The 24,978-nt window shown below is 35.3% G+C and overlaps 1 protein-coding gene across 5 annotated transcripts in view; it reads right to left on the reverse strand.

Moving 5' to 3' along the window:
• GSK3B (glycogen synthase kinase 3 beta) overlaps positions 1-24,978 on the reverse strand; it is a 173,715-nt gene that overhangs the window by 36,637 nt on the left and 112,100 nt on the right. For all 5 annotated transcript variants that reach the window (XM_016199903.2, XM_016199905.2, XM_016199904.2 and 2 more), the window contains 3 exons: positions 23,885-23,991; positions 21,200-21,297; positions 2,947-3,042 (listed from right to left, as the gene is read on the reverse strand). In XM_016199903.2, coding sequence (XP_016055389.1) covers positions 2,947-3,042; positions 21,200-21,297; positions 23,885-23,991 — 301 coding nt within the window. The remainder of the gene's footprint in view (positions 1-2,946; positions 3,043-21,199; positions 21,298-23,884; positions 23,992-24,978) is intronic.

Genomic DNA, 24,978 nt, shown 5'->3' on the forward strand with positions numbered 1-24,978 from the left:
CTTACTCGATTTCTGAATTCTCAAGAATCCTGTCACATTCCACACTTCGATCATCTTGTGGTCTTATTCTTCTGTTTGTTATCTTTCCTACATATCTGAATCCCTCACCTCAATGTTTCCATTTTCTCGCTTGATCTTTATATCTACCTATTTTTTTGAGAACACCAGCTCCAAATCCTGGTGGTATAGCTGTCCTACACTGCAGCACAGAAAACCAGGATGCCCACAGCTTCAGGAAACGGGGCTAAAGAGCATTCTAACAGAAGAATGCAATAAAGGCAAAGCAGCTTTTGTTTCCAGACTGTTTACATGCCCTCTAAGGACAAGAAGCTCCTCTTCAGAAAACCACATTAATGTATTTTAAAAAAATAACTCCATTGGCTGACTAGTATAAGAGAACATTTCTCAAGTTGGTGTCCGCTATCATGGAGACTGACTTCCCTCTAGAAATTGAAAATTTTGTATTTTCATATTCATAAAACCTATTTTTAAAAATCAATATAAGCATATCTTGGACCATCTAGATTCATCTAGATGACAGAGTAGTGTCATGAAATTTCTGTGTCTGAATTTGGTTTTCTATTTACAACCATGGTAACACCAACTTAGTTGTGTGCACTAAAAAGAAATTAACATAAGTACCCTTATTACGTAATAAATGCATTTGTACCAGGTGAAACCAAATTATGTCAAGGCACACTATATGAATGAAGAGTTCACAGTAGTTTGAACAGACAAAATAGGTAGGAGAATTGAGTTATTACTCTACCCAAGGTATAGGAATGGAAATCTAAATAAAACAAATACAAGGGCTTTATATAGATTAATCAAATTTGAAAAACATTAGTGTAAGATATAGAAACATCAGGAACCCATAAGGGTAAAGAAAGGGGTAAAGCATACAAATTTACCACAAGTCTTCTGTGGGCTGCATTTTAATTATAATCAAACATTCCTCATATTCCATCCTGGCTAATATTTGAATTGAAAAGATACAATCCATGGAAAAAAGTGCAGAATGCGACACATACTAATATTAGTGGCAGTCTTGATTTAAAAAAAAACAACAACAAAAAACGAGGACAGGACTGATAAATAAGATTTCATAACCTCAATTTCAGCATTTTATTGCTTGGAAAACCTATATTAAGATTAATGTGATGAATACTTAAATTAGAGCTTTACTTTCTTCATAAAAATAACTTGCTTATTACAGAAAATGTGGAAATGCAAAAGAAAGAAAAAAATCACCCACATTCTTCTCACCTGAACTATTAACAGTTTTTAATATGTCCCTACATTTACTCAATAGATAGAATTCTCTTTGTTTTTTGTTTTTCTTCAATATAGTTGAAATCATAGTACACTACAAACCACTTACAAGCACTTTAACTTGGAATAACTTTACTGGATTCAACTCAGCCTCTAAATCCAAATAGACCACCTGGGATTCTCTTTAGAGTCAGGTGAGAGACCCTAAATATCTTCTGACCCAGATTCAAAATAAACTTTAAATACAAAGACAAAAGAACAGTTTATCTCAGAATATTTAGTGTTTGTTATAAATTTAATAAGGGGGGAGAGGGCAACATCTTGTTCAGTGAAAGCTACTGCCTATAATTTTGGCACTAAAACACTACTGAGGTCTTTGATTCTAAATAACATATAAATAATTAGTAATAGGAGGTGTGTGTTTTTTAAGTGAAGAGAGGTAATGTGATTATGAGAACTTGAAGGAAATTATTATACAATTTAGAGAGAGAAAAAGACATATACTTTCAATCTGGGAATGTAAATTATTTCAACTATAGCCCTAAATTACTTCATCTCATTATAAAATCTAGAACCAATTAAATGAACTTACCAACATTCAAAACAAATTGTTTTATGTACACTTTTAAATATAGGGCCTCTCTACTTTAAATACACATTAAAAAGTTGAACATTTCTAACCCAAAAATATATATAACGAAATACAAGTAAATGGGAACAGGGGGATGCAGAGCATGTAACTAGAAGTTTAAGAGACCTGGCATAAACACATGTGCGTGCACATGAATAAGAAGTTTACTGGCTTTGTGACAGCCACCCATTTAATCTTGGATAACTCATTTAGTATCTTTGGCCAGAGTTTCTGAATCTGTAAAATGAGGAAGCTAGAGATTCATGCTAGCTATAAATCCTATTGAGACATTTTTTCCCCCTCTGCACACTTAATCTCATAGATCAAACTGAAGTGGGAAAAACCCTTTTAATAAAATCTCTCAAAATCATTTCTATTAAGTGTCAAAGCCAAAAATAGTTTTCTGCTAGATTAGTACTTATGCTCTTAGAATTGGTTCCATCTAATGTAGAGGTTGGACTTTCCAATGGCTAGTGACATCCTGTTATTATCAACTGCTTTCAATGTATACTCCTAGCAAGATCAAATTTGCTTTTTATTCCTGCTTCCAAAACATCAATAGGAAAGTAAACAAAAGGAGAAAACACACACTATTATCATCTATAATAAGGTCTATATACTACTAGTTTATAAGAAGAATAAATACATGAAATATGTTTTCATATGCTGTATGATACTCAACTAATCAGCACCTCTAACTATGTAAAGAAATTAACTTCTGAGTTTTAAGTAGTCAAAATTTATATATGAATTTTGCTCCTAAAAAAATTACATATTCTAATGATACAGCTACACTGTTCTTTACCTTACAAATAAAAACGCAGAATGGAAACAATTGACTGGAAATCAATGGAGACAAAACTATATGAAGTTTGTGAAACACCAAAGTACAACTACTCAACTAGATTTACATGCAGAACTGAGTACTTTGTACTCGGGCAGCTATTTAGTCTCAAAATAGTTTAGTTTAAGAACAATGAAAAACCCAAGTTTTAGTTAACTATTGGTTAATGTGCTTTAATTAAAAACTCTATTTGACTCACCTTAGTCCAAGGATGTGCCTTAATTTGAGGAAATTTGAATTCTGTGTAGTTTGGGTTCATTTCTCTAATTTGCTCCCTTGTTGGTGTCCCCAGGACCTAGACAGAGAAAATAAGTGATTACCATATTTTTCTATACACTTACAAATATAGTATTTATGTTTCAATGTATTGGTTGCATTGGAAAAGGAATTCCAAAGTTATAAAACACATAACTCATTCAATAGAGCAGACTTTGTGAAAGATGTTTAATTTTTAACGAACTACAGACTCATGCTATTCTACCCTACACAGACTTTTACAATAATAAAATAACAATAATAATAATGTTATATCAGGGTTGTAAAAAAAAAATCACTAAAAAATATTCAAGTCATAATCAGGCATCTTTAACTAAAAAACAACCTATTGCAATGATGGCATCTAAAATGAGAACAGCTTTTACTCACTTAAAAAAGCATAGTCCAAGGTTTTATTATCAATAATAAGGAGAACCACACTTAAACATGGTCATCAATAATTCCATGCAATCATTGAATATTTAGTGACATGTACAAGGAACTACGTATGATATATGGAAGATACAAAAAACCAAAACATTTCCTGAATGAAGAAATTATTATGTATTTGTGTGTGGAAAAAGTATAACTACAACACAAGATAAAAATATAGTGAGCATTTCACTGCCTCCAGAGCTGCATTGGGGACCAAACAAGGGAAATACATGGACCTGGCTGGCAAGGGAAGACACACTAAATACTAAAAATGAGCACTCTCAAGAAAAATGACATCTATAACTCATCTTTATAATTCTAGGGCCTAGTATAAAACAAGTTTGTTGAAGTAAAATATTAAACCACTTACAATTCAAGGATAGCTGCACAGTGAAATGTGATGATACATACTTGATTTGTGGTGATAACCCGTGAATAATCACAGCAAAGTAAGAAGTTTAGTATTTTGTTGTTGTTGTTGCTTCTAATTCTCTATCTCTAGACTTCTTTAAAACTTTTAGGCCTTTATCAAAATCTTAAAAGTGTTGTTCTTCAAAAGACACTCTTAAGAAGTCAAAAGCCAAGCTACAGATTGAGAGAAGTCTGTAAAACATATATTCTGCAAGGATTTGTGTCTAGAATACACAAAGGATTCTTATTAAAAAACAAGAAGATGATCCAAGATGGCGGCGGGGTAAGGGGACGTACGCTCACCTCCTCCAGAGTCAAACTGAATTACAACTAACCTATAATAAAATAAACGATAAAATTATGGAGCAATCATCTTGAATAACTGACTGGAGACTAGTTGAAAAGAAGTCTTATAACCAAGGATTAACAGAAGAAGCCACATTGAGACTGGCACGAAGAGAGGAGACACGAAAAGGGCTGGCCCTGCCTCCATGGGAGGCAACTGAGATTTTGGAGGGATAGCTCAGCTGTGGGGGATTCCCCGAGAAGCGTGAGGTCTAAACCTCAAGCTGAGCTCCCCAGCTCAGAGAACCAGAGCCAGAAAGTGGTGCCTACATAACATCTGGCTGTGAAACTCAGCCTGGATTCTGTCTACCAAGGAGAAGCGGGAGTCTGCTAGAGACACAGGCACCTTCTTAAGGGATCAACACACAAAATCTCATTCACAGCCACTCATCCTGGGCTCTGGTGGAGCAGACTAGAGTCTCATGAGGAGAGACTGGGGTTGGTTAATCTGAGGAGAGAGCTGAAGGGACAACTGCCAAGATCCCTGAGCTGAGTTCTCCTTCCACACTGCAGATACCATCTTTTTTGGGTAGAGTACTCCCCTTCATACTGCATCAGCCTGGGGAAATGTAATAGTCCTACCCTCTGGACTCCCTGTCACCCCACCCTGAAAAGCTTGCATCCTGCTGAGGAGTCAGCTACTTGGGCGTTTGTAGAGGTCTGGGCAGACTTGGGGGTGTCAGTGACTGAGTTGTGTGGCTCTGGGGCGCGGGCCATTCCTTCACTTTCCAGTGAACCTGACTGGTGTCTCCTGCTCATGGGAGATTCACTAGCCCCACTCTCCGGGCTCCTAGAGGCCCCACCTTCTTAACTCCTAGTGGCTCTACTATGCCAAGGGCGAGGCAGAATCTAGGACAGACTGATTTGTATGGCTCTGGGGTGGGGGCCATTCTCCCCACCTTCTCCTAAGCCTGAGGAGCACCACTGCATCCTGGGAGATCCACTAGTCTCACGTTCCCAATTCCTGGTGTCCTTGCCCCCTCTTGCTGAGATTGGGCTATGGGCAGATTCTGGGATAGACTGAGTGGTGTGGCTCTAGGATGAGGGACATTCTTCCTCTCACATGTACGACCAGAGCAGAGGCCTCTCATCACGTGGCCAAATCTTGGTGTGTTTGGGGCTGGATGTAACTCTGCTGGACTCACTGTGACGACTGCTTGGACCCTGCCCCACCACAAAGGTGTACGAGCACCCAAAAGGTGGCAGGCAGACTTGGTATACCCTGGGACATTTGCTGAGTAGCCTCAGACTCAGTAATGGCACCCAGACTGAACCTGTATTGATCTGCTAAACACCACTCACCTCTACCTGGTAACTCCTGAGAAACTACCTCATGCAATTCAAGTATTGCCAGAGGCTCTTTCAGTGACTGACCCTAATAGGCAGTGGCAAATGGAAGCAGGTGAAGGTGGATCTTAGGGTGCCTTGAGACTTTTGCTGACCTGCCCATGGGCCTGGTGCTGGTAAAACCAAGGCTTGGTGCGCAGCTTTGGTCCTTCTCCTGCACACCTAAGCCAAACAGAAGCAACCGCAAACTAGATCAATTTGTAGCTCTAAACTGGTAGCCCAAGGTTTGTCACAGGCAGTGTTTGACATTGGCCGCACCAGAGTCCCTCCCAAGAGGCCCCAGAACCAATACATCCAGTGGCCAGTTTCAGAAAACATCAGAGTGGGATCCAATTAGCTTCACAAGGGGTATATATGAAGGGAGGTCTTAGAAGGCACAAGATCCTGATGAGGGGAGTTCTGCTTTGTGTGATAAGCACCTGTAAAGCAGCTCGTAAACTATGATCACAGTCAACCAGCCTAAGGGTCAATACCACGCACGAAAAGGCCAATAGCAATTAAGACTCAATTACAACAGGGTAGCCAACATAACTCTCACAAGGATCAGTCCTAGAGCACCCAGCTCAGGTGATCAAGGAGTTTATGCCACTGGGTCCCAGAGGACACCTACTATATAAGGCCACCGTACCAAGACTGGGAGTCATAGCAGATATACCAAATACATAGAAACAAACACAAAAATGCAGCCAAAATGGGGAAACAAAAAACATGCCCAATATGAAAGAACAGGAGAAATCTCCAGAAAAAGAGTTAAATGAAATGAAGGTAAGCAATTTATCAGATAGGGTTCAGAAAAATGGGTATAAGGATGCTCAAGAAACTTAGTGAGAACGACAAGAAACTCAGTGAAAACTACAATAGCATAGAAACCATAAAAAAGAACCAGTCAAAAGTGAAGAAAAAAAATCTGAAATGAAAAATACACTGAAAGAAATAAACAGTAGATTGGATGAAGCAGAGGATCAAATAAGTGATTTGGAAGACAAGGTAGCAGAGAACACCCAATCAGAGAAGCACAAAGAAAAAAAAGAATTTAAAAAAAAAAGAGGATAGTTTAAGGAAACTTTGGGACAACATGAACAGTAACGACATCCACATCATAGGGGTACAATAAGGAGAAGAGCAAGAGCAAAGGATTGAGAACCTATTTGAAGAAATAATGACCAAAAACTTCCCTAACCTAGTGAAGGAAAAAGACACACAGGCCTAGGAAGTGCAGAGTTCCAAACCAGATGAGTCCAAAGGGACCCACACCAAGACACATCATAATTAAAATGGCAAAGGTTAAAGAGAAAGAGAGAATCTTGAAAGCAGTAAGAGAAAACCAGCTACCTACAAGAAATTCCCATAAGACTGACAGATGATATCTCAACAGAAACATTTCAGGACAGAAGGGATTGGCATAAATTAAAGTGATGAAAAACAAGGACATACAATCAAGGCTACTTTATCCAGCAAGGCTATCATTCAAAATGGGGAGAAATAGGGAGCTTCCCAGACAAGAAAAAAACTAAAAAAATTTGTTACCACCAAACCAGTATGACAAGAAATGGTAAAGGGTCTTCTCAAAGACAAAAAAACCAAAACTAAACAACAACAGAGGAACAGTTATAAAGAATAAAATGGCAATAAATACCTACCTACCAATAATCACTTTGGATAAAAAAACAAGACACACCCCAGCCAGTGTGGCTCAGTGGTTAGAGCGTCAGCCCAAGGACTAAAGGGTCCCCGGGTTCTATTCTGGCCAAGGGCACATACCTTGGTTGCAGGCTCGATCCCTGGCCCTATTCAGGGCACATTCGGGAAGCAATCAATTGATCTGTCTCTCTCACATGGATCTCTGTCTGTCTCTCCCTCTCCCTTCCACTCTCTCTGAAAAAGCAATGAAAAAAACATACCCTCAGGTGAGGATAAAAAAAGAAAAGAAAAAGAAAACAAGACCCATACATACACTGTCTATAAGAGACCCATCTCAGAACAAAAGAAACATAGACTAAAAGTAAAGCAATAGAAAACGGTATTTCATGCAAATGCAAAAAAAGAGAAAAAGAAAAAAAAGCTATACTTATACCTGACAAAATAGCTTTAAAACAAAGTAAGAGACAAAGGAGGACACTACATAATGATAAAAAGAGCAATCCAACAAGAGGATATAACCCTTGTAACCATTTATGTGCCCAACATAGGAACACCTAAATATGTAATGCAAATCTTGATAGACATAAAGGGAAAAGTTGACAGTAATACAGTTATAGTAGGGGATTTAACATCCCATTGCAATCAATGGATAGATCTTTCAGACAGAAAATCAACAAAGGAACAGTGGCCTTAAATGACATACTATATCAGATGAATTTAATATCTTTAGAGCATTTTACCCCAATGCAGCAAAATATACATCCTTTTCAAGTACACCTGGAACATTTTCTAGGATAGACCACATGTTAGGACACAAAAGAAATCTCAATAAATTTAAGAAGACTGAAATCATATCAAGCATCTTCTCTGACCATAATGGTATGAAACTAGAAATCAATCACACACAAAACAACAACAACCCCCCCCCCCGAAAAACATACAAAGACATGGAGGCTAAATAACATATTACTAAGCAATGAATGTGTTAACAATGAGATGATGAAAGAAATCAAAAGGTAACTTGAAACCAATAAAAATGAGAACACAACAACCCCAAATCGATGGGACACAGCAAAGGCAGTTCTAAGGGAAATTCATAGCATTACAGGCCTACGTCAAGGAACAAGAGAAAGCTCAAACAAACAATCTAACTTTTCACATAAAGGAAGTAGAAAAAGCACAAACAAAGCCCCAAATGAGTAGAAGAAAGGAAATAATAAAGATCATAGCAAAAACAAATGAAAAGTATACAATACAAAATATCAATAAAACCAAGAGCTGGTTCTTTAAAAAGATAAACTAGATTGAAAAACCTTTAACAGGACTACTCAAGAATAAAAGAGAGCCCGGCAGGGCGTGGCTTGGTGGTTAAGTGTCAACCCAGGATCCTAGGTGATCGGGGTTTGATTCCCAGTAAGGGCACATGCTCGGGCTGCGGGCTCGATCCCCAGTTGGGGGCATGCAGGAGGCAGCCAATCAATGACTCTCTCATCATTGATGTTTCTATCTCTCTCCCTCTCCTTTCCTCTCTATGAAATCAATAAAGATATATTAAAAAACCCCACAAAAAACAGAATAAAAGAGAGAAAACCCAAATAAATAAAATCAGGAATGAAAGAGAAGTAACAACTGACACCAAAGAATTGTAAGAAAATTTTACGAAACAACTATATGCCAACCTATTGGACAATCTGGACAAAATAGATAAATTCCTAGAAATATAAAATCTTTAAAACTGAATCAGGAAGTATCGGAGAATCTGAATGGACAGAGTACAACTAGTGACATTAAAGAAAGTAATTTAAAAAACTCCCCCAAAACCAAAAATCCTGAACTGGACGGCTTCACAGGTGAATTTTACCAAACACCCAAAGAGAACTAACACCTATTCTCAAGCTACTCCAAAAATTCAAGAGGAGGGAAGATTCCCATACTCATTTTACAAATCCGGCATTATCCTAATTCCAAAGCTAGATAAAAACACTTAGAAAGAAAAAATATTATAGGCCAATATCCCTGATGAACAGAGACGCTAAAATCCTCAGCAAAATATTGGTACTGAATCCAGCAAAACATTAAAAAGATTATACTACATGTGCAAGTGGAATTTATTCTGGGGATGCAAGACTGGTACCGTATTTGCAAATCAATAAACATGATACACCACATAAACAAAATGAAGGATAAAAACCACATTATCATATCAATAATGCAGAAAAAGCATTTGCTAAAATGTAGCACTCATTTATGATAAAAACTCTCAGCAATGTGGGAATAGAGGGAACATACCTCAACATAATAAAGGCCATGTATGACAAACCCACAGCCAAAAGCATGCTCAATGGGCAAAAACTCCAAGCCCTTAAGATGAGGAACAAGACAGGGATGTCTGCTTCGCCACTCTTATTCAACATAGTACTGAAAGTCCTATCCACATCAATCAGACAGGAAGAAGAAATAAAAGGCATCCAAATTGGAAAGGAAGAAGTAAAATAAGTCATTATTTACAGATGACATAATACTGTATATACAGAACCCTAAAGATTCCACCAAAAAACTTTGAGAACTGATAAATGAATTCAATAGCAGGATACAAAATAAATATCCAGAAATCATTTTTATACACCAACAATAAACTATCATTAAAAGAAAGAAGGAAACAATCCCATTCACAATTGCATTAAAAAACACATACCTAGGAATAAATTTAACCAAGGATATAAAAGACATATTCTCAGAAAATTGTAAGACACCGAAGAAAGAAACTGAAAAAGATACAAATAAGTGGAAGCACACACTGTGTCCATGGATAGGAGGAATTAACATCATTAAAATGTCCAGCTCTGGCCAGTTTTGCTCAGTGGTTAGTGTCAGCTCATAGACTGAAGGGTCCTGGGCTGGATTCTGGCCAAGAGCACATACCTCAGTTGCAGCTCAGTCCCTGGCCCTGGTTGGGGCGTGCGCAGGAGGCAACCAATCAATGTCTCTCTCACTCGATGTTTCTTTCTCTCTCTCTCTCTCTCTCTCTCTGTCTCTCTTTCTTTCACTCTCTCTGAAAAGCAATGGAAAAAATATCCTCAGGTGAGGATTAAAAAAAAAAAAATGCCCATACTACCCAAAGCAGTCTATAAATTCAACTCAATTCCCATCAAGATATCAATGGATGTAGTTCACAGAACTAGTACAAATATCCCTTTACCAGCTTCTACCTCCTACCCTTTCCCTCAGGTTAACGCCTTACTGTTGCCTGTGTCTAAGTTTTTTGTTTTTCTGCTTAACCCCGTCACCTTCTTCACAAAGCACTCCAATCCACCTCCCCTCTAACAACTGTCAGTCTGTTCTCTGTATCTGAGTTCGTTTTTATTTTGTTTGTTTATTTTGTTCATTAGAATCCACATATAAGTGAGATCATGTGGTATTTGTCTTTCTCTGCCTGGCTTATTTCACTTAGCATAATACTCTCCAGGTCCATCCATGCTGTGGCAAAAGGTAAGATTTCCTTCTTTTTTATGGCTGAGTAGTATTCCACTGTGTAAATGTACCAGGTTTTTTTTTAACCATTCATCTACTGATGGGTACCTGGGCTGCTTTTAAATCTTGGCTATTGTAAATAATGCTGCAATGAACAAAGGGGTGTGTATATTCTTTCAAATTAGTTTTTCAGTTTTCTTCGGATATATTCCCAGAATTGGAATCGCTGGGTCGTAGGACAGTTCCATTTTTAATTTTTTGAGGTAACTCCATACTGCTTTCCAAGTGGTTGCACCAATCTGCACTCCCACCAACAGTGCCTGAGGGTTCCCTTTTCTCCATGGTTTGTCCATTTATTGACAGCAGACAATCTGACAGGTGTGAGGTGATATAGCTCATTGTGATTTTAATTTGCATTTCTCTGATGATTAGTGATGTTGACAGCATCTTTTCATGTCTATTGGCCATCTGTATGTCCTCTTTGGAGAAGTGTCTATTCAGGTCCTTTGCCTATTTTTTAATTGGACTGTTTTGTTTTGTTTTTGCTGTTCCGTTGTATAAACTTTTTATAAATTTTGGATATTAACCCCTTATTAGATGTATCATTGGCAAATATGTTCTCCCATTCAGTGGGTTATCTTTTCATTTTGTTGCTGGTTTCCTTTACTGTGGAAAATCTTTTTAGTTTGATGTAGTCCCATTTGTTTATTTTTTCTTTTGTTTCTCTTTCCTGAGGAGATATATCAGAAAAAAGCACTGGTACGAGAAATGTCCGAGATTTTACTGCCTATGCTTTCCTCTAGGATTTTTGAATTTTGAGTCCAACATGTAAATCTTTAATCCACTTTGAATTTATTCTTGTGTATGATGTAAGAAGGTGGTCTAGTTTAACTTTTTTTACATATATTGGTCCAATTTTCCCAACACTATTTATTAACTAGACTATCTTTACCCCACTGTATGTTCTTGCCTCCTTTGTCAAGTATCAATTGACCATAAAGGCATGGTTTTTTCCTGGGCTCTCTATTCTGTTCCATTGACCATATGTCTGTTTTTATGCCAGCACCATGCTGTTTTGCTTATTGTGGCCAATAGGATAGCTGATATTAGGTAGCATGATTCATCCAACTTTGTTGTTCTTTCTCAATATTGCTATGGCTATTGTGGGTCTTTTGTGGTTTCATCCAAATTTTTGAAATATTTGTTCTAGTTCAGTGAAATATCCCACTGATATCTTGATAGGGATTGCATTGAACCTATAGATTGCTTTGGGTAGTATGGAAATTTTAATTATGTTAATTCCTCCTATCCATGAACACGGTATGTGCTTCCACTCATATGTATCTTCTTCAGTTTCTTCCTTTGGTGTCTTATAATTTTCTGTGTACAGGTCTTTTACATTCTTAGCCAAATTTATTCCTAGATATTTTATTTATTTTTTATGCAACTGTAAATGGGATTGTTTTCTTAGTTTCCCTTTCTGGTAGTTCACTGGTGTATAAAAATGCAACTGATTTCTGGATATTTATTTTGTATCCTGCTACTGACTTCATTCATCAGTTCTCGTAGTTTTTTGGTGGAATCTTTAGGGTTTTCTATATACAATATCATGCCATCTGCAAATAATGAGTTTTACTTCTTCCTTTCCAGTATGGATGCCTTTTGTTTCTTCTTGTTTGATTGCTGTGGCTAGGACCTCCTATATTATGTTCAGTAAGAGTGATGAAGGTGGACACCTCTGTCTTGTTCCTGACTTTAAGAAAAACACTTGCATGCTTGCAGTTTTTGCCCAACGAGTATGCTGTTGGCTGTGAGTTTCTCGTATATGGCCTTTATTATATCGAGGTATATTCCCTCTATTCCTGCTTTGCTGTTTTTTTTGGGGGGGTTTAAATCATAAATAGGTGCTGGATTTAATTTTTTATCTAAGCATTTTTTTACACACTTATAATCCCCCTTCAATATACACCAGTGCATACATGCGGAAAATCTTTTATCACAATGGGAAATAATCTGCTTTGATGAGTAGTGATGATCTAAAAAAGACTCGTAATTGTACTTCTAAATAGTGGCCAGAGTTTAACTAACCGTGTTCTTCCCTTTTAAAATATGAATATTTGTGACTTAAGAAGCTAATTACTAGTTAATAAATGAAATCACTGATTCATTCACTATCAATTACTTAAAAGTAATCTACCAAAATTAATTATCCTGTCTCTACAAAGTGGCAATGGAGGTTTTTATTCTTGTTTTTGAATTACTAAGGCTATTAGATGAGAAAACAGAGATTCTAACATTATAATTTGTTCTATGTTTAATTTCTCTTGCCAAATATTCAACTGCTGTAATCAATTTTTCTATTTTTTTTCTTCTTATTTTTTAATTTTAAAACCAGGTTCTCCCTAGGCTGGCTAAAAGAGATGGAAACTAAAGGGGAGACACTCTGGTCCCTCGGGGTCTGTAAACTTTTTCTGTAAAGTGCTCTCAAGTAATTACTTTAGGCTTTGTGGGCCAGAGCCTCTGTCATTACTCAACTCTGCCCCTGTAGCACAAAGCAGCCATAAACATACATTTCCTTACAAAAATAGGCAAAAGACTGTATTTGGCCCCTGGGCCTTAGGTGCCGACCTCTGACCCACTCCAAACATTTTCAGAGATCAGAAAAACTGAGGCCTAGAAGCAGCAACTTTTCAGAGACCAGAACTAACTAGAGGGAGAGCTGGGATATAATTTAAGTCTCATTTGTGATAAACCAATTTTAGGAGATAATATCAAAGTATCTGTTTATTGAACTTTTGTTGAAGGACAAACAATTTCAGTTTCTAATTTTGGTAGTTGTGGAAAATGTTGATACTATTCAGCATGAAGGAATAGAGTTGGAAGAGAAAATAGTACTTAAGACACTCAAGAACAGCCTGGAGGAGTTCTCCACCAAGTGGTGGATATTAGGTATATCATGTAGAATAGAGCTTGAGGCTAGAAAAAACAGCTTTGATAGTTCCTGATGTACAGGTGCTAGGTGGCTATGACAGTGTATAACAGGCAAAGCACACTGAAGGAGAAGAGTGCTAAAGATGGAGACAAGTGAGACACAAATATATGGAAAAAAGAAAATTTAAAAAGAAGGTGGAGGCAGATGTCTAAGAAATTTGAAGAGGCCCCACAGATAATGATACTATAGAGAACAAGAAAAGAGAACATTTAAAGGACAGAGAGATGGGTATCTTATGACACAATGAGCCCAGGTAAAATGAAGCCCAAAAGTTATTCACTGCAGCTGGCAATGAAGCCTTTCTTTCTGACCTTGGGGAGATCAATCGTAAGAACACGCAGACCATAATCAACTGAAATGAGTAAGTGGAAACAGTGTATTAAGCTCTCCTTTCAAAAGGTACATCAGTGAGGGAAAGGAGAGGACAATGAGAAGAAATATTTATTTGAGCATTCAGTAAGTTCTGCGCTATGTATATCAATTTTTTTCTCTCATTTGAACTTTATAGACACTCTATTACCCCATTTTACATTGAAAAGAAACCTAAGGTTGACTGAGGAAAACCGATTTCTCAAAGTTACAGTTTGTCAGTGGTAAATATGGGATTCAAATACATGTGTAGTGGACTCCCTAAAATGGTCTCCCCAGTATTAGGGCAGAAACAAAAATTTTTTAAAAAATCACTTTCTTAAACTCCACTGATTACACCATAAAATGAAACATGAATCCTTCTGAGTTGTACAAGATATATTATATATACATAAGATTATGAGGCTATAATTAAAAGTAAAAAAAAAAAGGGAAATTCCATACTTACTCATGCTTAAGTATATTTGCAATACCAAACATACAAGTTTAGTGTTCTTGTCTGTTAGTGATTGTTTCACATGTGTGGAATTTTGGTTGGAATGTAAATGGTGGGCAAATACTATGAATGTGCATATAATAAGTAATGTTATTACAGAACATTTTAATAGCAAGGCCTAAGTTGCAGAAACTATTGTTGTTACTGAATTGCTTTGGGTATAAATACAGTGCATACCTAATAGGGAGCCATAACTGCTTTCATGTCTCAACTGTAAACTATAAGCCTTATATAAAGTAGTGCAATTTTGTATAACTTTGCATCAGTAGTTCAATAAATTTAAAATGCCATGTAAGGCTTGCATTACTGGGAAAAAAAAGAGACTAATATGGACTTCTACTTGCAGTCATTGTGAAATAATGGATATTAGAATTGCCCTCTAGGTGTAAACAAGAAAACTGACAAACAAAATACTCTTTAAAGAAGAAGAAAAGTATGATTCAGAAGCAAGAGGAGGAAAAAAAAAAAAATCAGTCAACTGACACAGATCTCAAAATGACAAAGGTGACAGAATTAGAAAATAAGGACTTTAAAACAATGATAATGAAAAGAACCAAATAGTAACTGTGCAGTTGAAAAATACTGTATGTGAAATGCTTCACTGGAAGTCTAACAGCAGATGGGCACCACAGAAAAAAGACAATTAGTGAACCAAAAAAAAAAAAGCAAGAAAAACTATTAAAACTGAAGCATGGAGGTTAAAAAAAAAAAGCTAGAAAAACATATGTACATGTGATTAAAGTCTGAAAATGGGGGTGGAGGCCTGGGGGAACAGATACATAAAAACAATCTGGTGAAAATTCAATGAAAGGCTCAATGAACCCCAAGTAGTATAAATTTTAAAAATACCACACCAAATCACAATCAACCAATGAAAGTCACCAATAAAGGAAAATCTTTCCCGAAACAAAAGGAGACATTATATACAGGTATCTTATAACAATAAAAATGACAGCTGACTTCTCATGAGAAACAATGCAAACCAAAAGAAAACAGACATCTTTCTAAATAAAAGAAAATCTGGAAACTAAGAAATCCTACATCCAGTGAAAATGTCCTTCAAAAGATATTAGGCAAAGAAAAGCTAAGAGAGTTTGTTACCAGGAGATTTACACTGCAACAAAGTACTTCAGGATGAAAGAAAAAAATCCCAAATAGACATTCATATCTACACAAAGGAATAAAGACCACTAAAAATGGTAAATATGTGGGTAAATGTGTCATATATCCCCCTTGCTTTTAAATTTCTTAGAAGTGTTTAAAGCATTGTAAAAGTATTGTAGAAGTAAAATATGACAACAGTAGCACAAAGGACAGGAAGGGAAATATCCTCTATAGTTTCTTACTCTCTATGTGAAGTGATATAATATTATTTGTAGACTATGATAAAGTAAAGATGCCAAGTTTTAATCCTAGAACAACCTATAATAAATACAAGGAGGTATAGCTTTAAAAGGTGAATAGAGAAAATTTTTTAAGAAGTACTCATTATATCCATAAGGAGGCATTAAATGGGTGTGTGTGTGTGTGTATATGTGTGTGTGTGTGGAATAACAAAGAAAAGGTCAAGATGGAATATTTAAACCCAACCATATTGATAATTACACTGAATATAAATGGTCTAAGTGGTCCAATTAAATGGCACAAATTGACAGACTCAATTTTAAAAAAAGACCTAAGTATATACTGCCATAGAAATAAACTTTAAATATAAAGACTTGTAAGTAAGGATGCATAAAGATATACCATACAAACACTAATAAGAAAGATGGAGTACCTACATTACTATAAAAAAATACAGACTTCAGGACAAGGGAATTAAACAAAAACAAAGAGGGACATTTCCTAGAGATAAAAGTAATTTTAAGACTAAACTTAAAATTATTGTGAAAACCATGTGTTGATAAGAATGTAGAACACTGGAACTCTCGTATGTTGTTGGTGGGAGTGAAAAATAGGAAAACTGCTTTGGAGAACAATCTGGTAATTTCTTATAAAACAAGTCAAATGTCCACCCACAGGTAAATGGATAAACAAAGTGTGATATATTTATATAATGGAATACAACTCAGCATAAAATGGAATAAATAGGTGATAAAAGCAACATGAATGAAAATTTCAAAAAACACACGATCTTGAACCAAAGAAACATATTATATGATTCCATTCATAAGAAACTCTAGAATAGGAAAACTAATCTATAGTGACAGAAAGCAGACCAAAGGTCACCTGAGACAGAAGATGGGAGACTTGACTCTAAAGGGAAATGAAAAGGGTAATCAAACTATTCCTGTTTACCTAGGACTACCCTTGCAAATCCATAAGTTCTGGGCATAATGGGTTGTTTGGTCACCTAGGCTCAACACAAGTATTTTGGGTGTGATGGAAATGTCTTCAATCTTGACCAGGATAGTGGCTATATGTGTTAGTCAAAACTCGTTAAACTGTACACTTAAAGTGGCTACATTTTATTTCATGTAAATTACATCTCTATGAAGTTAATTTAAAAAGGAAAACAATAGACCATTATGTAATTTGTGATGCCTTTACTACACTAAATACAACCAGTTGTCTATCCTTATTTTAAGGCTAGCATTAAATGTATCAGTCTATCAAACCCGAAAATCAGAATTATTTGATATACAATATATAGTCTTTGAGAAGCAAAGATATGATCTAACGCGCAAAAGAATGTAAGAATGCAAAGGTAAGACATAATTGAGAGGCATTTAAAACATTTTCCAGCCTCTTAACTCGCTCATTCAAAACATTTATTGAGTTCCTATCTTCAAGGACCTCTACAGCAGAGAGGCTATAATCAGCCAAAACCAATACAACAAAATAAGCACAGATTATGTGTGAAGTGAAAATGCTACACTGCACTGGAGTGTGGAAGGGATTCAGGAAGGGGCTCTGGAAGGAGAGCCAAGAGTTGACTTTATTTAAGGAATCCAGGAAGCAAATGAGTTAGAAGCACATTCTGTAGGATAGGTAGGAAGTAGAAAACAGCATGATTTGGATAACTGTAAGAGCTGCACAGTAACAGAGAATAAAGACTGGAGAAATAGATGGATGGCAAACTTAAAAGGATTATAAAGAGCAAAGATTCTGAATGCATCAATACCACAAACATAAGACATTTAAACAAACAGGCTACCCTATTTTTACTTTTGAGTATACCTTTAGGTTTTACATTAAGTTTTCTAAGAGATGGAAAACCAATTTTTTCAAAACTTTTAAACTGTGGCTCAGTTGGCTATAGCATCATCCCATACAATGAAAGGTCTTGGGTTTGGGGTTTGGTCTCCAGTTGGGCTGTGTACAAGAGGCAACCAATAGATGTTTCTCTTTCATCTCTCTCTCACTCTCTCCTCCTCTCTCAAAAATAAAAATAATTAAAAAATCAATAAACATTTCTGGATTTCCTAAAAACTGAGTTCCTCCATGACTTACAGGAAACGAAATGGCACAAATATTTTATGTACTTTTCTATAAGTATGATATCTCACACAATTAAAAAAAGGGAAGGGCAGATGTTAAAATTATACCACTGGGAAAAGTATGTATTCTCAATCATCTAGAATTAGAATAAGGCCTTTCTATTTATCGCAAAAAAAAAAAAAAAAAGCACCTATTCTTTGGTCCATCACCCTGGATCACTGGGGGTTAGAGGGTTGGAAAAACCCAAAGAATCAAGAGATCAGCCTGCACATCCTTTTGGGGGTGCTGCTCATTCCTTATGACTAAATCAGTTCATTTGTACCCGGTCCCATCCATGCTTGTTTTAATATTTTTTTCATTCATTTAGTTACAAATTTATCAAGACACTAAATAATATCAAATCAGGAATTATGACTTATTTCTTCAAGGAAAGAAAACAAAGCCAATAGTCTGATAGTAGCTATAAAATAAATACAAGTATTTCTTTCACATTCCTGTTTTTCAATAGGTCAACACAAGAGGTCGCCAAACTTCAGCAATACAGCTGCATGCAGCCTTTAATTTAACCCTTAACCTAGGGTTTCAGGACGAGCTTCAGAAAGCCTAAGGATCACCTCACATTATATGCAAAATTCAGGCATGTATCATTTTTCTGGATGAGAGTGCATGCTATGAACAGATTATCAAAGTGGCCTATGATCCAAAAGCTATTAAAAGTTGCTTCTGTAGTCAGTAATAAACACAGAAAATTTTAAATAATATGAGAATGAATTAAGCAATCAAATATTTTGTTATATATTACATATGATATATATTACAAGTAAAAATCAGTACCACAATGTGTAATGGTGTGTACATACACATTCTGGGGAGTGAAAAGATAGAAGTTTAATATGTTGTCCTTGCAGTCTGTTAATAACACAAGGGCTCTATAATATGACAGCACTAGGAATGTCACCAAGTAAGATATAATTAAAGCTTCAAATGCATGTTAGCAAAGATATATCACTGATCTACAAAAAACTTAGGAAAAAGGTATTTTGTACTTATTAAGCTCTGATTTAATTAATATCTTTGACTTCTCTTTGAGATTACTTGATAGTGAAAATGTTAAGTTGGAAAAGGAGAATGTAAGCACATAGGTGATGAACAAACCATAATATGGAGATAACTGAAAACCTAAAATGTTTGTTAAAAAATATGTGAAAATAAGGTTGAGCTGTACTTCAAAGTAAAGAAATTCATCATAATAACTTTAGATTGCTTTAGATGAAGTACAAAGACAGGTCAAACTGATTTGTACAGGGGTGGGCAAAAGGAGCTTTACAGTTATGAGTACATGAAACAGTTCATTTTTGTATTTTCTATTTGTATTACAACTGTAAATCTACTTTTGCCAACCTCCTGTATACTCATTACAATAAGATTTAGGGGCTATTTCCTTTAGTTTGTGGCCACTTTTTAAAAACACTAACATTTAATAAATACGACTTAATGGGTTCTGGATAATCATTTGCAATCAATTTGATGGTAGTGAACAATAACTTTAATCCCAATTAAATGTTATAGCACCCTCGCCAAAAGAATTCCATTCTACTAATTAGTAGACTGTTTCACACAAAAATTGTACTTAGTTATTATATTTTTAATTTCATCAATAAAAAATTTGTGGAAAACTACTTTCTTGTTATATATCTTTATGATTTGCATTTTAGCCCACAAAGCCCAAAATATTTTATCTAGCCCTTTACAGAAAAAGTTTGCCAGCCCCTGCATAAGAATACTAATTTGAATAACGGGGAATACATAGGTTTTTAGGAAAAAGTAAAAATATTTGAATTTAGATTTGTGTAGTGTAGGAATCAGGAAGGAAATATATCTGTTAAACAAAGGTTAAAGGTTCAAGTGGAAACTAAAAGACAGTTACTCAAAAAAGAAAAAACTGCAAATACCATAGTGGTTGCAGTTGCAAACCATAAGAAATTATATGGACAGCAAGGAAGATTTAATACACACTCATCTTTTTGCCACACCTGCATGCACTGACATCTAACAAAATCACCTAATCAAAAGTAACATTTTTACAGAATGAAGTGCAAGAATTTTAAAATAACTTAATCACTGTCCTATGTACAACTGGTAAAAGCTGCCAAGGAGTCAACTCAACACAATAAAACTAAATTCAAGCTGTGTAGAAACAAAACAGGCTGCATCCCAAAATAGTGATCTGATGACTGGAAGTGTTCAAGAAAACACTGGAAAATATGTCAGTAATGTAACTAAGAAAGTTCTTGGATTGGATGGAGGCTTGGACTATGACCTCTAAGGAGATTTTCAATTTTTCACTTCTATGAAACATTTGGAAAATCAAGAATAAAGTCCAAAAGACAACAGGTGTTTCTGGCTTAGCCAAATTGTAACCTTAGAATGAACCAATCAAGTGGCCTAAATATATACATTTTAGATTTTTTTTTTTAAAAGGGGGTGGGAAATTCTTTAAGAGCTCAAATATTAAAAGCTTTTAAAAATTACACATAAAAACTCAATTATTATCTCACCCCAACTGTTCTTAAGAGACAATATTAATTTCAAAATAATATTTTGAATCTGGTATTGTTAATAAAAGTGTTTATAGATGTACTAAATAAAATTATATTAAACCTATGAGTCAAAATTCTGCTTCTATCACGGTCTACTCATACATGTAAATATTCAGTCTTCCATTTCATGAATATTTATGTATTGAATAGATACAAGCATCTCCTATGTATTCAGCCAAGTATGAGGAACAGAGAGTAAGTAGATGGTTAGAAAAAACATATTTTCTGTTTTTATTCTTTATATATATATTAGTGATTTTAGAGTGTTTAAATACTTTAAATAACAGACATATCCCTTCTTGGCATCAGATAAGCAAAATGGCTTTACCAGGATCCAATGACAGAATAACTCGACTGGAGCCCGGAAGGTGGTGTTCTTCCACTTCCTCTACGGCAGAACTTGCTATGTTATGTGATCCTGAATCACTTTCTCCATCTAACTGTTTTTTTTTTTGTGTGTGTGTGTGTGTGTGTGTGTGTGTGTGTGTGTGTGTGAGAGAGAGAGAGAGAGAGAGAGAGAGAGAGGGAGGGAGAGGGAGAGGGAGAGAGGAAGAGAGGGAGGAAGAGAGGGAGAGAGAGAGAGAGATATGCATTCTTAGACTAGTAACAAAATTACTTCCAGTTCAAAATTCCAATTCAACCTCCTCACCTTGATTATTTCCACCAATTGATCCACACCACTGTCCCCTGGAAATATTGGTTGTCCTAGCAACAGCTCAGCCAGCACACAGCCTGCAGACCATACATCTGAAGAGAAAAACAAACAAAAGTCTTATTAATACTGTGTAGCCTAGGTTGAGTTGGAAACTATTTGTATACATTTTCTAATTGTACTTTGATTACAGGATAAATATCACAAACAAAAGATTGCACAATCTAAACAAAGGAAAAAAGTCATCAAACTATCCCTAATGCATTTTAAAATTAAGAGTTAAACTTACTAAAGAGGAATGAAAGCCAATAATAATATTCCAAAAAAAGGTAAAGTCTATTTATTATCAAATATCAGATGTTCAAGTCTTCAACAACCAAGACAGGGAATTACAGTAACAAAACATAGGACATGACTACCTATTTATAACACTTAAAAATAAGGCAAAGTGACACAATCTCTGCACATTAGCAGGTGCTTACAGAGTAGCAACAACCTAGGGTTCAATATCCTGTACACAGTTTTAAGCCAATGCAAATTCTGAGAAAAAATTTTAGGACTTTAAACAGTTGACTTTTATGTTGTAATACTGACAGAAAAAAATGTGTTTAAATATATTACCATTTTTAAATGTGAAGACAGAAAAATATACTTTATTTCACAAATAAGAAAATTCACTTTTAAGTCAAAGTGGAAACCTTAATCCCTGTGGGAAAAAGCTGTTAAAAACTTAATTAATAAATTAAAAAATAATTTAAAGCATATATTCTGGCTTACCCAAAAGAGGCCAGGTATAAATCTATTACTTTGCTATTACTAATAGAATCTACTTTCTCTTTTAAAAGTATTACTAAATGGGAAGATAAGTTATATGGTCACTCTATTTATAGCCCACTATTAAGCCTTCCTGCAAGGAAAAGCTCATTTTCACAGTTTCTGGAATGCCTGAGATTGCTGGGTTTTGTATAAACCAACAAGTACTTTAAACAGATGAACATAAATCACTGCTGGGCCTTCCCATCTATCAGCAGGGAGGAAGAATAGTGAAATGGCATGGGACAACAAATTTAAGAGGTCTGGTGTGATAAGATGCACTATGGAGAGAGAACTGAAAATCTCTACTCCAGTGACTACTTTTAACTAACCTAGAAAAATGACAAAAATTTCATTTAAGATATTCAAGTTGATTTTGTCTAGTTCCAAGTAATGACAACCAAGACCCCTATTTTGCAAACAGAGACCAAAAAAGCCCTCCTTGATATATTAGGTTAGCGTTAAATGAAGCAAATATGAAAACCTGCTAGAAAATCTTTACTCAAAGCCTAAAGTAACTCTTAAAATCAAGTGAAAAAAATGTACCTCCTTATTAGGTAAATGACTTATTTTGATCTAGGTTCAAACATATCCCTTTACCTAGCCAACTAGATGAAAGGTGGTACACTCACTCCTTTCCTCTATAATACAGAATAATTCATCTCAGAAAACAATGCTAGAAAAATTGCAGGGAAATAATTATACTTTCATTAAAAAACAAACCAAAAAAACCCCAAAAACCAAAAAAAAAGAACCAACAACAGGAAATACTTTCTTAGGCATGATTCAAGCTACAAATATGGAAGACAAAGAGTAAAACTAGTGGGTAAAACTGCTGGTGAAAACTGCTGGTCCACTGGCATTTTGCCCTTTAGCATTTTAAAATTGGTAGTGTATTTCCGTTTAGTGGTCTTTGTTTATATCAGAGCATTTCTACTTGTTCAAAAGACAAAAATTGTCCAAGTTCTGTTTTTTTTCTAGTTTTCTGTTACTGAGATTTGGGTTTTTGTTGTTGTTATTGTTTATTTGCTTGCTATCTGTATGCTTCTGTTTCTGTTTCTTTTTCTGACTAAGGAATGCTCTTCAGAAAAAATATATAACAATAGTTTTGACCTCCACTTGCACCTAGCGCAAGGTTGTACCTCCTTCCTTAGCTTCCTCTTTATGTCCAGCTGATCATACTCTCCATGTTCACTCCTACTACTGTGCAAAAATGGGGTAGAAGAGGAGGTCCATAAAGATTGGAGTAAATTATCTCTATTCAGTTCAATTGTCTCTATTCAATTTCTTCTGATACTAAAGATTTTTTGTGAAACCTTCTACAGAATTAGTGGGTTTAGCCAAACTACTAATGAAAAAGTCAGATTTTTTTTTAATCTAAACTGAAATTAAATAACTAATTGAGACAGCAGAGTAGGAATGTCAACAATATGGTCATTCCATTACTTTCATCATAAACTTAATGAATGCAAATTCTCCAACTGTTGATCAAGCTCAGAAGTGAGTATTTCAGGGGAATTAAAAAAAAAAAAAAGAGGAAGGAAGGAAAAGGTATACTTAAGATTTATTTGCAAGTTTAAGTTAAAAACAGGTAATCATAAAGAAATCATGCAATTATAAAGGAATAACTTCATTATTTATTTGAAAAATCCAAGAAACCTCAAAGTAGATAGTAAATATATTTTAAATTCTTAAAGGTAAAGTTTTAAATACTGTACACTTTTTTGCAGATCAATCTTTAAGAAAAAAGATATTTTAGTGCATACCCATCTTTATATTTAAGTGAAAGTATACATTAGTAACACTAAATTAGTAAAAACAAGATTCAATTAATAGTTACAAGCCATTATATTCAGATTCAGTACTTACCTATACTAGAGGTATAATCAGTGGCTCCAAAGATCAACTCTGGTGCCCTATAGTACCGAGAACAGATATACGAAACATTGGGTTCTCCTCGGACCAGCTGCTTTGCACTAACAAAAATAAAAAGCAGAAAAATTTAAAACAATCTAAACTTTAAAACTGTTATCATGCACAAAACTAAATGTTTATCTAAGATTCATGTAACTCCAATCATGTCACACATGAAAAAGAAAATATAAACCATAACTATCTCTGACAAAAGAAACATAAGTTTTACATGGGATTAATTTAAAAAATAACAGTAATTTTTAAAGACTACGTTTGCCAACTGTAACCTAAGGAAAAGGAGATAAAAAAATCACAGAAAGATAAATGCTTAATTTCTTCTGATCCTCTGTTCCCTAAATTCCGCCTCTAAAATACAAAGAAAGGGCAAAAAAGTAAGAGGTACCTGTCCCCACCAAAAACCATAGTAATAGATTATAATGTAAGAATGAATACCTTTTTACCCAATGTTTTTTTAAGGGTAAGAAATTGGCCACTCTTTTATAATTTGACTTCTGATTTAGGAGTGAATATCATAAGACTTACAGACCAATCTATTTTTCTACCATCTTAATCAATTTATTAACTGTCTAAACATCCAATACCCAATAAAAAAAAGACAGGCTCACTTCTTAAGGGCAGAGATTATTCACAGCCTATGAATTCTAACTCTGTTGTCTTGAGTTTAATTATATGTTCTCTCTTTTTTTCAAAAAAATACATCTTTCCTGATTTCAGAGAGAGAGAAAGGGAGAGGGAGAGATAGACAGAAACAATGATGAGTCATCACTAATTGGCTGCCTCCTGCATGCCCCCGACTGGGGATAGAGCCTGAAACCTGGTCATGTGCCTTGACCGGGAATCACACCTCCATCTCCTGGATCCTAGGTTGATGCTCAACTGCTGAGCCATGCTCGGCCAGGCAATTACATGTTCTCTTAATCCAACTTTCCTTCCAAAACTTTGTGGCATGTATTTTAAACACTATAATAAATTAAAATTAGTTTCTTTTGAGATTTCTCCCAAGATAATTTGAATATACACTGGAATAA

Source organism: Miniopterus natalensis, chromosome 6 (assembly GCF_054644295.1).
Source record: "Miniopterus natalensis isolate mMinNat1 chromosome 6, mMinNat1.hap1, whole genome shotgun sequence".
Lineage (NCBI taxonomy): Eukaryota > Metazoa > Chordata > Mammalia > Chiroptera > Miniopteridae > Miniopterus > Miniopterus natalensis.